At 37.3% G+C, this 13,884-nt stretch overlaps 1 protein-coding gene across 1 annotated transcript in view; it reads left to right on the top strand.

Moving 5' to 3' along the window:
- Positions 1-528: 528 nt before the first annotated feature.
- LOC121405697 (anoctamin-4-like) overlaps positions 529-13,884 on the top strand; it is a 93,866-nt gene continuing 80,510 nt past the window's right edge. The window contains exon 1 of the mRNA XM_041596615.1: positions 529-978. Within this exon, the coding sequence (XP_041452549.1) occupies positions 918-978 (61 nt within the window). The 5' untranslated portion in view covers positions 529-917. The remainder of the gene's footprint in view (positions 979-13,884) is intronic.

Genomic DNA, 13,884 nt, shown 5'->3' with positions numbered 1-13,884 from the left:
TTTCTAAATGGATATAAGTAACAATAAAAAAAAATCTCGAGAAGAGTAGGCTATGTACATGACTGTATTTACTGTTTGAATGCGAATCGTGATACCTAATGACTTTTTAAAAGAATTCCAAATTTTTAAAACTTTTTTGCACTTTTTTATAGTTTAATTTCATCTGGCAATGGATTTATTTATCTAAATTATCTTAAAATGAGAGAGAAAGATAAATCAAATGTTGGAAGTTCCGAATGGTGTATAATAGCACCCCCCCCCCCATTTCTATTTTGGAAAACTTTGGGAGCGCTGCACCGTATACCGCGGAGCGAGATGACTCTCAATCTCAGCCACGCCCTTTTTATCGTGGTGAAAAGTAAGTGGAACAGACGGTTGAGGTCAACAAGGGATATTGTAGCACAAAAATGGCGTACGTACGCACAATGTTGACGTGACTTCTGACCTGAAATCAACGGACATGTACGAATTTAGAGATGGATGCATGGTGCATAAATTGCACTTGAAAAAGATAGTGCGCTCACGCTACCAATTTCGTGCGCTATGCATCGCACTGCACGAAGTGGTGATGAATGCAGTGCTAACTGCTGACATTAATTGCACTAGAATTTGTCGGTTTTTAGGTCAAGTTTGTATTACAAAGTGACCTAAGATATTGATAATTACACGTTAAAGTGTTTTCGGGCTACGTTCCTCGTTGGAATTACAGAGGTTGGCTTGTTCCTTTCGTGTGTCGTTCTTCATCTTCGACTCTGCGACTGCGGGATCGTTTCGAATTGGTGGAATTGGCTTTGGCCGGACCTTCTGGCTGCAGAACCAACGAACGAGAGTGTTGGACGTGTGGAGCTGCGCTAGCTAGCGCTAGCTGAGAAATATAACTCTTTAGGATATTTGTAAGAAGGAAATTGGATCCCAACATGTCTAATCCGATAGGATTTGAAGGCATGGAGATGCAGAATGGTGGAGGAAAACCAGTTGGTAAGAACCCCAAATTTGTCAATGATGTCATGACTGTCACTTTCACAGTTTCAAGTTCAACTTCAACTTCATCTGTTTTTATGAAGGGGGGGGTTCCAATGTTTTTGCATTAAACTGAAGTTAAATCATTCATGAATTTCAATAAATTTTCACAAAATTTTAAGTTGATATCATAACAGAAACATTAAATGTTTACAACAGGGCCAGGGTCTATCATCATCATGTCTGTTAAAAATGAGATAAATAAAATAATTTTCTTGGAAAAAACAAGGGTAAGACTAGACTCAAAGCCAGTCATTTTCTAATTGAACAATGAAAATGTATTACTGCATGCCAGTCTGCCAGAGAACCCATTCACTTTACAGTCGTGGGATTTATGTAGGAACACATTTTGACGCAGTTACAACTTACATGAAATACCCGACTTGTTCTTGGTTTTATCATTGGCTATTGAATGAAATTTCGAGATCTAGATCTACATGTATATTTGTCTACATCACTTCTTAAATACTCGGCCTCGTGTCATTCATAAAGTAAGACTGGTCATGGTTTTGAGATGGTTTGAAATTAAAATCAAATAAGATCAATGTCACTAAAAAACAGTACCAAAAACTCTTGGATGTATTAACTTGCTTATGTTTGAATGGCAATGTACATTTTTTGTGTTTACAATTTTGCCATCTCAGATGTGTACATGTAATAATGTAGATATTGTGTTTCATCTCTCAGTTTCATGCCATTATGTGCAGTGTGCATTGAATGATCATTCTTGTCTTGTCTTGGGTTATGTCGGCATATGCAGACTTGCTGTACTCCGCCAACTTTGTAAAAATTGGAATGAAGGTTTAATGCTGTACTCCGCCAACTTTGTCTGTAAAAATGGGAATGGAGGTTTAGTGAGTTCTGTGAAGTTAGTCTTCTCCGTTGACAGTTGTTGAGATGATTCTTCGTAATGACAGCTGCATCACTCCTGCTACTTTATTTGTAGAGATGACTACTTTGTGAGTTCCGTAATTGGCTGTACATGTACATATATGCATACACGGTATATGTATGCTACTCGCTACATGCATGTTTGAAACCAGAGTAGGCATAGTTTTTTTTGTCATCACTACACGTACATGTACAGTAACAGAGTACGTGTGCACTGCATTTTTAAATCCCTTTTTGTTTTAAAATACATGCACATGTATGGACTACAGGTATGTCCCTAATTTAAATCATATTAATTTCTTTGGCCTTGCATACACATTGTATCTCATGTATGATAATATTTGTTGTTCATTCATTGAACACACCCACATCTTCTGAGCTCGAATTTGATCTGTTTTATTCAACATAATCAGTCATTCATCAAGATGATGTGTCATTTAAGTTGTACATTTGCCTGAATTTTAAAATACTGTAGCACATTATGTACATGTAGGCCTATACTATGACCTACAACCACCAAGTGAAATGCACCTTCGCACAGAATGAACCTGTGAACTTCTAATAAAATATTGTTGTCAGCCATTGAGCATCATATTCAACGAGTTAAAATTCAAGGATAACCGAGCTCCTTGATCTAAAATCAATCATGCACCCCATTGTATTCTTATAAGCTTTTTAATGCTTCTACGGTTGAATGACCAAGGTATGCTCATGGCTTCTGTGTGAACTGTTGTGTGAGTACCTCTGTACATGAGCCTTCCCTGTGGTGGGAGTATACTGATGATGAGAAATGGGAACAGTATATCCTCAATTGACAATTCTTGTGTATATTAGCCTATTCACCTTTGTTTGTTCTTCATAGTGTCCCAGAATAGAATAAAAGCCCATGGTGTGTTGTCATTGAAGAAAAGAAACTACATGTACATCTAACGTGAAACCATTCTTCTTCGGGCTCTTCTCCAATACAAAACACTGCTGGTTGTGTACAGGACTACATACTTTTTTACCCTTCACTCTAGGAAATTGGTCCGAATATAGAGTACATCCTAAAGTCCCTTCCATTGATTTGTGCACAATGTCATTCTCATTCTGATATTTGTGCTAGTTTTGTGTGAAGACCCTCTTTTTGAAAGTATCATACATGTAGGTCTGTCACTGTCTGTGCCTGCAGACTATGGAGGATGTGTTTTGATTATAAATCTGATGTTTGCTGGTCACTGATTTGAAAATCATGCTGTTCTATTAAAGATGCATTTTATACTTGTTTTGTGAGCTTTTAAGGTTTGCATGGTGATAAGACTGGATGGTGAGGATATTTTTAGTAGCTGTACTCGACATTTCAAGCAGATCTGCTTTGATGAACTGCAAAATTAACAACGCCTTATAACAGCTCTATGGAGATTGATCATGACTGTTTTCTACATTTGATCATGTTTATATTCATGCATTCAATTGTAGATATCTCCCCCACTGTAAAAAGGGATAAAGGGATTTTTCACACTCATTGGAGCATTCATGCTGAGAGAGTTTTGTTTTGAGTAATTAATATGATTGTGTATAATATGGGCAAATGAAATAGAGAAAAAATGTAATAAACAAATTTAAGATTAAATTCCTTCTTGCTGTTGGACCATTAACCTTTCAAATTGTATCCAGTCTTTACGTGGGAAAATTAATTGCAATGTGTCCTGAATGGTATATTAATATTTTTGTGTTTTACTTCAGTTCAAAGGATTAAGATTTTCAAAATAAAAACAGAAATATGAAAACAAAGTGAGAATTGAGATTAGTATAGCATTGGAGTTGGAGTTCTATTTGTACTGAACATTGAACGATAAACAGTTGAATAATCAAAATTTATGAAGTACAATGAATTTATTTGTGGTACTAATCATCCCAAGTACTTCAGATCTCTGAATATTGGTTGTGGTAATTTATAAACAACATGCTTGTTAAAGGAGACATCATTTCCAAACTGTTTCAAAGTGCTGCTTTTACTTGGTGAATTGCGTTCTTGAAAATCACCCCTCCCCCTTTTCCCAGGGGCATGTACGGTACATTACTGCCCATGTACATGTACATGTATGTGTACTGTATTGAATGTATTACATTGAAACAAAAAACCAAATGCCCTTTTTACACAGGATTTTCTTAACCCCGGACTATCGCTAACCCCGTACTATCCTTAACCCCGTACTATTCTTTTTTCCTTTTCACACATGCCAAATTGTTATTGCTAACCCCGGATAAGGAATGCTTGCTTTTTACACACGAAACTCGCTAACCCCGGACTAGTGGTTTTTGTCGATCATTCGTAGTACAAGTGCTTCACTCGCAATTTCCTTAACCCCGTACTATTTAAGCTTAGCCCACTTTCGTTTTACACATGCGATCTTAACCCCGTACTATTGCTCTTAGCACCGCAATTGGTGGGATAACCCTGCTTTTTTGCAGGGCCAAATAATCCCGTACTATAGGTGGGGTTAGCCCACTTTGCAAAAACGCTGTGTAAAACGAAAGTGGGCTAAGCTTAACCCCGTACTATAGGTGGGGCTAAATTGCCATTTAGCCCCACCAATAGTACGGGGTTAAGGAAATTTTAGCCTGTCTAAAAAGGGTAATAGTGAATTCTTGGCATGCAGTTTGGATGCTGAGTGTGCTTGTGGCCCAAGGTCACATTAATTGATTGAGGGCTCTTTCTGTTGTGGTGATTCATTTCTTCATGGCTCAGTCTGTTAGTTATTAGTGTACATGTACAGTACTTACTTTACATCTTGGATTAAACATTGTATGCAAGCAGTAGGCCTAATAATAATAATACTCAATATTCATAACACGCTTTTCTCACATGGCCCAAAGCGCTCACAATTTCAGTTAACATATTTACCGGTACAAACAAAAATCAGAATGACATATTAAATGAAGGCAATTGTCGATTGTTGGGGATTATTGTATTGTGAGAGGGAGTTTGTTCCATTCCATTGAGGATGCAATGGTGAATGTTCTATCTCCGGTCTGTTTTCATGTATATGAACTGTGTAAATTGCAATTGTGCATACGAATTGTGTTTATGTACAGTTCCGAAGAAAAGTCGCATTGATATCTGTGTACATTGGTGTATTATAAAAGTCAAGTGTCCATTTATTCTGATGGCAATTCAGTGCCACGAGTCTCTCTGTTGTGTGATTGTACATCGTACGGGTATATGACACACATGCCATTAAAATCCACTTTATATGATTGAATGGTGGATCCCAGGTTGTGACCTGATGGAAAATGATCTATCTAGGTTTAATGAGTGATGCCTTATGAATTCGAGTCATGTGATCTTCCATGCCAGAGAGCCCTGCTTGGCTGCTGCTTGGTACAGTATACATTGTACATGTACACAGCTCATCATAATTTGTGAAGATTTAGCAAAGAAAAGAGCTCTGCATTACACATCAATTTGTATGATCAGGGAGCACGTCACGAATCATCTGTCAGCAATCTCCATTGCTCTCTGCCAATCAGATGCAGGGATTTCAGTAGCTTATAACAGTTACTGGTTATAAAATCACTGAGAAGACACTTCATGAAATGCTCCCTGGAGGCCATCTCCCAAGACGCCATTATGGTACATGTATATTGCATCATGGCCTTTCAAGTTATGAATACATGTAAATATTTGCATTATGAAGTGCAGTAGTTCTGTGAAGAGAGAATCTTGTGTTCATAGGTCTACGTTGAACGTCTGTGAATATACTTAGCTACTGCATCTTGACAATTGACAGTGCACTCAATCACACTTATCAATGTGGTACGCTGGCTGACAATTCTACATACATGTACATATGTTTTTTAATGTACATTGTTGCTATCATGTTTTATCATAATTGGAAAAAAGGTACATGTAGACCTACTTGTACAGCTGTACATCACTAGATCACTGTATGGCATGCATGATTCTTTAGTATGCCTTCTTTCTGAAAAAAGGTTCAAGAATCAAAGATTTAAAGAATGAATGATTTATGATTCAGATGTCAGCCAACTTAGCATTTGTATGTTTGCAATAATTACGAATGTGCAATATATTCACTAATATTAAAGCTTGTGTATAGTTTTGGTAAATCCACCAAAATGCATATTCCAATTCATTGTTAGCTAATATGAATGGATATGCCTTATAACAGTATGATGTGGAGGATATGAAATGAAAATGTGTTTTACAGGATAAATTTTGCGATTTTACATGGAAATTTAACTTGATCGGGTCACCCGATCAAATTAAAATATCTGTGTTTTTGTCTTTCAATTAAATCCTATTCCAAATCATGGAATGAGCTGAAACTTTCAAGATATGTTCTTTGTCTGTAACTTTTGGATATCTAATCACTAAATTTATAAGATAAAAGTGCTTGAATGCCCATTTTTTTTAATTTAAAACAAGCATCGCCGAGAGAGGGCGCTATATATCCAAGATTTGAATATTTGAAATTTTCTCAGAGAAGTGCAGTTGGAAAAATATCTAACGGTCTCTACGCTTCAGTAAGACTGTCATATTAGATAATATTCGATTATCAATCACATTATTGACCCTTTACCAAAGCTATACACAGGCTTTAAGAAAAAACTGATTACATCCATGTATATCCTTTCTAGAGAGAGCTCCAATCATGATTTTGTTTTCTTTTGTTACATCAGAGTTTGTATGCAAGTATTAATTCAGAGCTAACTTCAACTGGGGATCTTGCTCAATAGGAAATGTCATTCATGCCAGTGTTTTTAATGTGGGAAGTGTATTGCCCTTTATGTTTTCAGTCAACTGGATTGAAGCCAGTTCTTTATAAATTATTGGATACAACCCAACCTAACCAAGTTTTTGATGGATTGAAAAAAATAGAATGCAGAAGGAAAGTCAATCCTGATTAATGCGCAGGTCAAATAAGCCTACAAAAATGTGATTATGACAGATCAGAACTCTTGTGGAACCATGCTCAGTGCCTGTCAAACTTGTGGTCCAGAAAATCCTTTACAGTTAGGGGATAATCCCCTGTTAATCCCATTCCCATTGTATCTATCTCACTGGTCTTCAAAGGCTTTTATGATTAGAAGAGCAAGACAATACCCATCCTTCCTGTACATGTAGTTTCCTTTGAACAGAAACATTCTGATCTCTCTTGGTGCATACTTTCTGTATAGGCCTACAATTGAACCTACATGTAGACCTACCCTACAGGCTATACAGTACACTTCAAAAACTTCTGACAGAAGTTGGCTAATTGTTAAAGGTCAAGTCCACCTCAGAAAAATGTTGATTTGAATCAATAGAGAAAAATCAGAGAAGCGAAATGCTGAAAATGTCATCAAAATCGGATGTAAAATAAGAAAGTTATGACATTTCAAAGTTTCGTTTATTTTTAACAAAATAGTTATGAACGAGCCAGTTGCATCCAAATGTGAGAGTCGATGATGTCACTCACTGTTTCTTTTTCATTGTTTGAATTATACAATATTTCAAGTTTTACGAATTTGACGATGAGGACCTCCTTGCCTGAAGCACAAAATGTTAAAATAATGTAATTCCACGTGTTCAAGGAGGAATGAAACTTCATTTCACATGACAATGACGAGATAATAAAAAATTTTCATATTTCATATAATGAAATACAAAAGAAATAGTGAGTGAGTGATGTCATTGGTTCCTCATTGGCATACGGACTGAGATGTGCATATAACTGTTTTGTGAAATGAAGCAAAACTTTAAAATGCCATAACTTTCTTATTTTACATCCGATTTTGGTGAAATTTTCAGTGTTATGCTTGTTGAAATTTTCTCTTTTTATTCAAATCAAGTTTTTGTTGGGGTGGACTTGTCGTTAAATGTGAATGGTTAACAAAGTGAGAAAATTAGCCCGAAGTGACTTTGTACAGTATAAGTTTTACACACTTACTTGGTGTACTTACATTCCGTGATGGTAAAACCATAGAGCTCTCTGTTAGCTCCATGGTAAAACTATCCAGTACACATGTACGTATCAAGCCCAAGGTGCATGTCGGCTCTAAAAAGCTACATGTCCCATTTTGTCTCTCACTTGTTTCGGCGTGTTTGTTTCATCATGGTTTATAAAGTTACATACACATTTTTGCCACTCACTCGCATGATACTCTGGCCTGTAGATACATTTGTACACGTGTACATGTATACTTGCAAGTGCAACTGACCAGTGTCCAGTTTGACATCCTTTAAGCTTTCTCTTGAGAGTAAAATGAACAGGAAATCAGGTTTCTGTTGTATTTCCTGCAGAAAATATTGGCTTCAGTACAGTACATGTGGCCCTTGAAGATCAATAAATTGCATTATTCAATTTTACAATTTACATGGAGAAGTGTGGTTTCATTTTTCCATTGAAATGAAAAGCATTGATTAGAAAGAGGTGTGAACTTCAGTTTATTTTGGGTACATGTAGATGTACAGCTATGCATCATTAGCGTATCCAGCATCAACTACTACATGTACAGTACAAAGATCTGTATAGGCCCTTGAAATTCTTTGTACATGTACATGTAGGAACTGATGCTGGATACATGCCTGACATACATTTACAGTGTAGGCATACTAACAAAGTCTACAATATAGGCTTAAATCATGTCTTCCATTTCATTTTAAACTTTCAGGTAGTATTATGAAAAGATACAATATTGTACATAATTGTCCATCTCTTACATGCATATCGTCAGTTCACCTATTTTTCTAGTCAACAAAATTACTATTAAAAGACACCATCTTCAATTTTCCCTTGGCCTCCATGGACACACACTACTGTGGGCAGTGCTGCACCAGCTTGAGTTTACTCAATCTCAAGGTTTTAGCCTGATCGGTCCTCTTCGCAAGAAGAGCAATTCTTGCTCAAGCGAGGCATCGATGCATGATGGTCTGATGCCGTAAAATAAATGATCCTGAGTGCATCTGTGCTTGCGAATTTGTGGGATTATTCGTAAAATAGCGTGCTATTTTGCAAATAATCCCAAGTAGTCTTGAGATTGCAGTCAAGAGATTAATCTTGCGAACTAGCACGATAATTGCGTCTCCATTACAAATAATCTCGATATTGTTCATATTGGGATATTTTGCCGGATCAGAAACAGTGCGCTAATTTGAACACACGGGCTGGTGCAGATGGCCCTACTGAGTGTTAAAGAATACGTATGAGTATCTTGCTATCCCATAAATCTAAAATCTAAAAACAAAAAGCATTTTGAATTTTCGATCCAGTGAAATTTTGATAGGATCAGTGACAGTGTCATCAGGCCAAAGCCCATTTCCTAAACTATCAGTTTGTGTAACATTTTTGGTCGCCATGGAAATGATGGCAAGGTAGTTGGCACAAACCCTATCGCAATTCTGTCATGGCCCCTTGGAATTTGAGTCAGAGTTGGGTGTCCGAGGGCAGCAGCGGGAAGGAAATTGTTGGGGCGCAACGAGAAGTGCCAGTATGATGATATTATCTTTTTCTTGGAGATTATTTCCTCAAAGGGTTTGTAGTCCTGTGTACATGACCTTTACAATAGACTACGCTACTTTATGCATATACATGTAGGCCTTCATGTAGCCTACATTCAAAGAAAAATAGGTTAACTTCGCACTCGAAGAACCATCTTATTTTTGCACCTTGCTTCATTCAAACTATGTGCAAAGTTGACCTTTTTGCAGTGCTCATGGAGGTGCACCTTTTAAAAATGAGGTGTATTATGAATGAACCTTAAAATTCTTGGAGTGAAGCCTTTATTTAACAAGATAAATATGTTTTTATCGATGTAGTAATCATAGGAGTTCAGTATGTTTGAAATGGAAAAGGAAATTGATACAGTTTGACAAAAGAGTTTGATAATCCTAATCACTGTGAATTAAAAAAAGCATAGGCATTTTCACTCCTCTGGTGCAGGCCTTATTAGGTGGTTTCAAACCGCCTCGATCACAAGAATCCCCGTTAAATTACGAGAACTTTTTAAGGCTAAAAAATACCCGTTAATTATTCCTGCATTCACTCCGCCCCGAAACACATCCTTCGGGATAAGTTCCCAAAGTAACGAGCATGTGCAATATGGTCTGATAAGCAGGCAAGGCGGGAGATTCAAAATCACTAGCCCAGCAGCCACCCACGCCGCCGCGCCCAACGACACGCTGGGCTAAAAGTTCCCGTAATTTGCTTTCACATCGCCAAAATACCTGCGACCTTGGAAAAATCCCCACGAAAGTTCTCGTAATTTCGCCAAGTACCTACTATTTAGCGGGTATTTTCTTTCGGGGAAATTACACGTAGTTTGCTTTCACATTACCAAAATACCTGGTATTTTCTGATCGGGGTAAATTTCCCGATCAGAGAATACCTGGAACTGGCGAACTTCGAGACGGTCTGAAACCACCTATTGATGAATTTATGAGTTCCCTGGTAAAATTCTAGTCTCTTTTGTATGGGCTCTATTCCATCAGGGTTTGCTTGTTGAGCCATAAATAAAAATAGTCTCCATGGAAAATTATAAATCCATTTGATTTTACATGCTGCAAGCAAGCAATGTACATTGCGATTACCAGGTGGCTTTCTTGATACATGTATGTAGGCTTGCTGGAGTCCAAAACAAATCAATCTAACTGCACATCATCACCTTCCCGCACAAAGGCCGTCAGTGAGTGCACTGCGCGTCGCCTTCCCTCACAAAGACCGTAAGCGCGGACTGCGCATCACCTACCCGCACAAAGGCGGTTAGTGCGCACTGTTCATTCTGCGGGAAGGCAACACATAGTGCACGCTAACGGTCTTTGTGCAGGATGGCGATGGAATGTACAATGTGGTGAACATAATATACTGTACATAGGCCTTACCCTATAGAGGCTTTTGGTTTACTATAATTTAGCTAGTAGTCAGCTAGCTGCTAGTGGCACCTTCCTTAGTAGGCATGTACATGTAGCTATTGTAAAAAAGTTTTCAGCAGGCTTAAATTACTGGAGTCTGGGTATGAAATTTCAAAATTGTTGTGGGGTTTTGTCCCTGTTTTATTTTTTTTCCAATACTCCAGTGCTGTCATGTTCAAACTTTGCTGGAGGGGATAACAACACAGCAAACCCAACAAAGCAAAACACAAACACTAAATATAAACATCTAGGCATTGTATCTCTGTCATGTACTGTAAGCAGTCTTTTAAAAGAAGAATGGAATTGTAAATATTAAAGGCCAATTCCGTGACTAGCCAATGGCATTAAACTATTATCCCTCGGTAATGCACCTGTAGTCCATATAATCTATATCATAAACCGACCAGATGAAGATCTCAACCTCCCATCAGATGACTAACTTGTTTCACTTCCTGTGGGTCGCTGTGCAGGTCGCTGTGCAGGAGGAAGGTCCCTCTCGATGCGGGCTTTCAGACCGACTCGATCATCAAATTGCCCTCTAAATTGGATGTACATGTACAAGACCTTAATCAGGCCTAAAAATGCATCATAATGCGGTATGCCTGATAATAATAATAGGGCATTGATTTAGGGCCATCTATCTAGAAATATTCAATTCCGAGGCGCGATGTTTAAATCAAACCCGACTTCCGAATAGGGGCAAATTACATGTAGATCTACATGTACATGTTTAGTATGGAAGGTGTTTCATAAAATGGGGAATAATTCAAGTAATTTGCTGTACATGTAGTTCTAGGGGTAAAATTCTTCACCAGAGAATAGCGAGTATTAGGCAGTAGGCCTATATATTTTTCACAACATTTAGTGTATTAAATTGGAAACATTGGATAAGTTTTAACATTGCAGTGATATATGGATTTTCCCATGGGGGGGGAGGCAGGAGGGAATTTCATGGAAGTCACCTGAGCCCCCATGTAATTTTCTTTTCTTGCTGAGCATTTTTTTGTTTTTTGAGTCAGTGTGAAAGCACTCTATGACACATGCTGGTGGAAGCTCTTGTCGTAGCGATCAGTTCACATCAAACCCAATTTCCTCCCTGACAGCTGATGAGCCTGCACTTTCCTTTTCAAAACCTATTGCGACATGGAACTTTTTGGAAATGTTTACTTTCAGGAGTTTGCTTTAAAAAAACGTATCGTAAAGCTTTAAAGCTAAAATGTAGTTGCAGTAAACACTGATCTTGTGAGAAAGTCTGTAAAATCAAGGTTAAGTATTACTATCATCGACGATCTAGATCTGGTAGAGTTACATAAACTGAACTTTGTGAAATCATAAAATCTAAGCTGAAAAAACAATCACACTGAAGATCGCCAACACAAATAGGCACATGTGGGGCAGTGTATATTATATTGCTGGAATAAAGTCCCGACGGAAGTGCCAGAATCCGCGCTTATTTTGCTTATTTCTCAGCAATTATACATTTTCTTCCAGAATCCTTTGGCACATATTTTTTATTCATACATGTATAAACAGACACTTGGGTGGTCATTATACTGTAAAAAGTCATTTTTAGATCGTTACCGCAACTGGCATTTACCTTTAATGTCCGTTTAAAGATCTGGTGTTAATGGGGTCTGTGCTTCTAATTCGTCCAATGCCAGTTCGTCCAATTGCCAACTTGTCTACCATCATTTGGTGTACATGTACACTCACTACATGGACTTTTTCATTTGGTTTAATGCCATTCTGTCTAATAACCAGTTGGTCCATTATCCATTTAGTCCACATTTGGGCTATAAATTGAGTGTTAAATTGTGCAAAATGAATGAAAATTAAATGGATATTAGACCAACTGGGTATGAGACAAAATAGTGATTAAACGAAATGATTATTGGACCGAATGGTAATAATAGATCAAACGGTAAAGACACAATGTTGATAGATGGAATGCCATTTGACTAAATGAAAGTAGACCATGTGGTGAGTGGACGAGTTGGCAGTAGACGAATAGGCAATTTACCTTTACTACTGTAGTTTTACAGTCCATCTGTTTATTTATTTAATGTATTTATTTATTGGTATATATCAATATGCACATATAAATTGACCAGCAGCACATGTTGAAAGGTTCAATTTACAAAAATTCATGAAATACAATATAACAAAGCAAATGAACAAAAACGTAATTACACTATTCTATAACAAAACTTAGATCCAATTAGAAGATCTATTTCAGAAATAGAAGATTGAGGAAGAGAGAAATAGCACAGGGGAAGAGAGAGGGAGAGAAATAGAGTAATGGAAAGAAAGAGAGGGAGAGAAGGGGGGGATGAACTCTGAATAGAAAGAGGAAATTGAGTTAGGTAGAGAGAAAGAGAGAAAGTGGTGAAGAAGAGGAGAGTAACATGAAGAACATAGGAGACAAAATATTGTCAATTACATGTATGATTGACACTACATAAAAACATGAATATCCTGTATGAGATACAAAATCAATCATAAATCTGAGAAGTGGAGTGGGGCCATTTATCAACTGCGATATATTTCTTTGTGAAAATCTGCATTTTGAATTTTGGGGGTATCTACATGTACATGTAGCTTCCCCAGAGTAAATCAGTAAATGTTTTATTTTCTGAAGCACTGTACTTCTACCTATTCTACGTATTTGCATGGACATACATGATGAGTAGTGATTGGATAATAATTAATATCAGACATATATAGTCCAAGAATTATATCCTGACATTTAAGCCTGTTCCATGCTTGAACATACATGTATGCATGTAGGTTACAGTTGGCATTTACGCTACCAGTTAAATTCATGGCCAGGAAGGTAAGTACCATTTCAGCATGAATATGATAGGGGACCTACAAACATGACCGTGTCTAGTACCATCATTGGATTACCTCCTTGGTACTACTCGTATATAAATCTCTGGTTTTTCAGTGCTCTTGTGGATGTCAGGTAATGCCCTTCTAATAAGAGTCCTTGACTTGAAGAATCCAATGCCCTATTCAGATACAAGGGAGTTTATTACCAATTTAACGTTTATTTTATTTCCAAGCAAAAGACAACAAGA

This window comes from Lytechinus variegatus, chromosome 19, assembly GCF_018143015.1.
Source record: "Lytechinus variegatus isolate NC3 chromosome 19, Lvar_3.0, whole genome shotgun sequence".
Classification (NCBI taxonomy): Eukaryota; Metazoa; Echinodermata; class Echinoidea; order Temnopleuroida; family Toxopneustidae; genus Lytechinus; species Lytechinus variegatus.
Note: the sequence above shows the minus strand (reverse complement) of the source record. Positions and strands in the feature narration are given on the sequence as shown.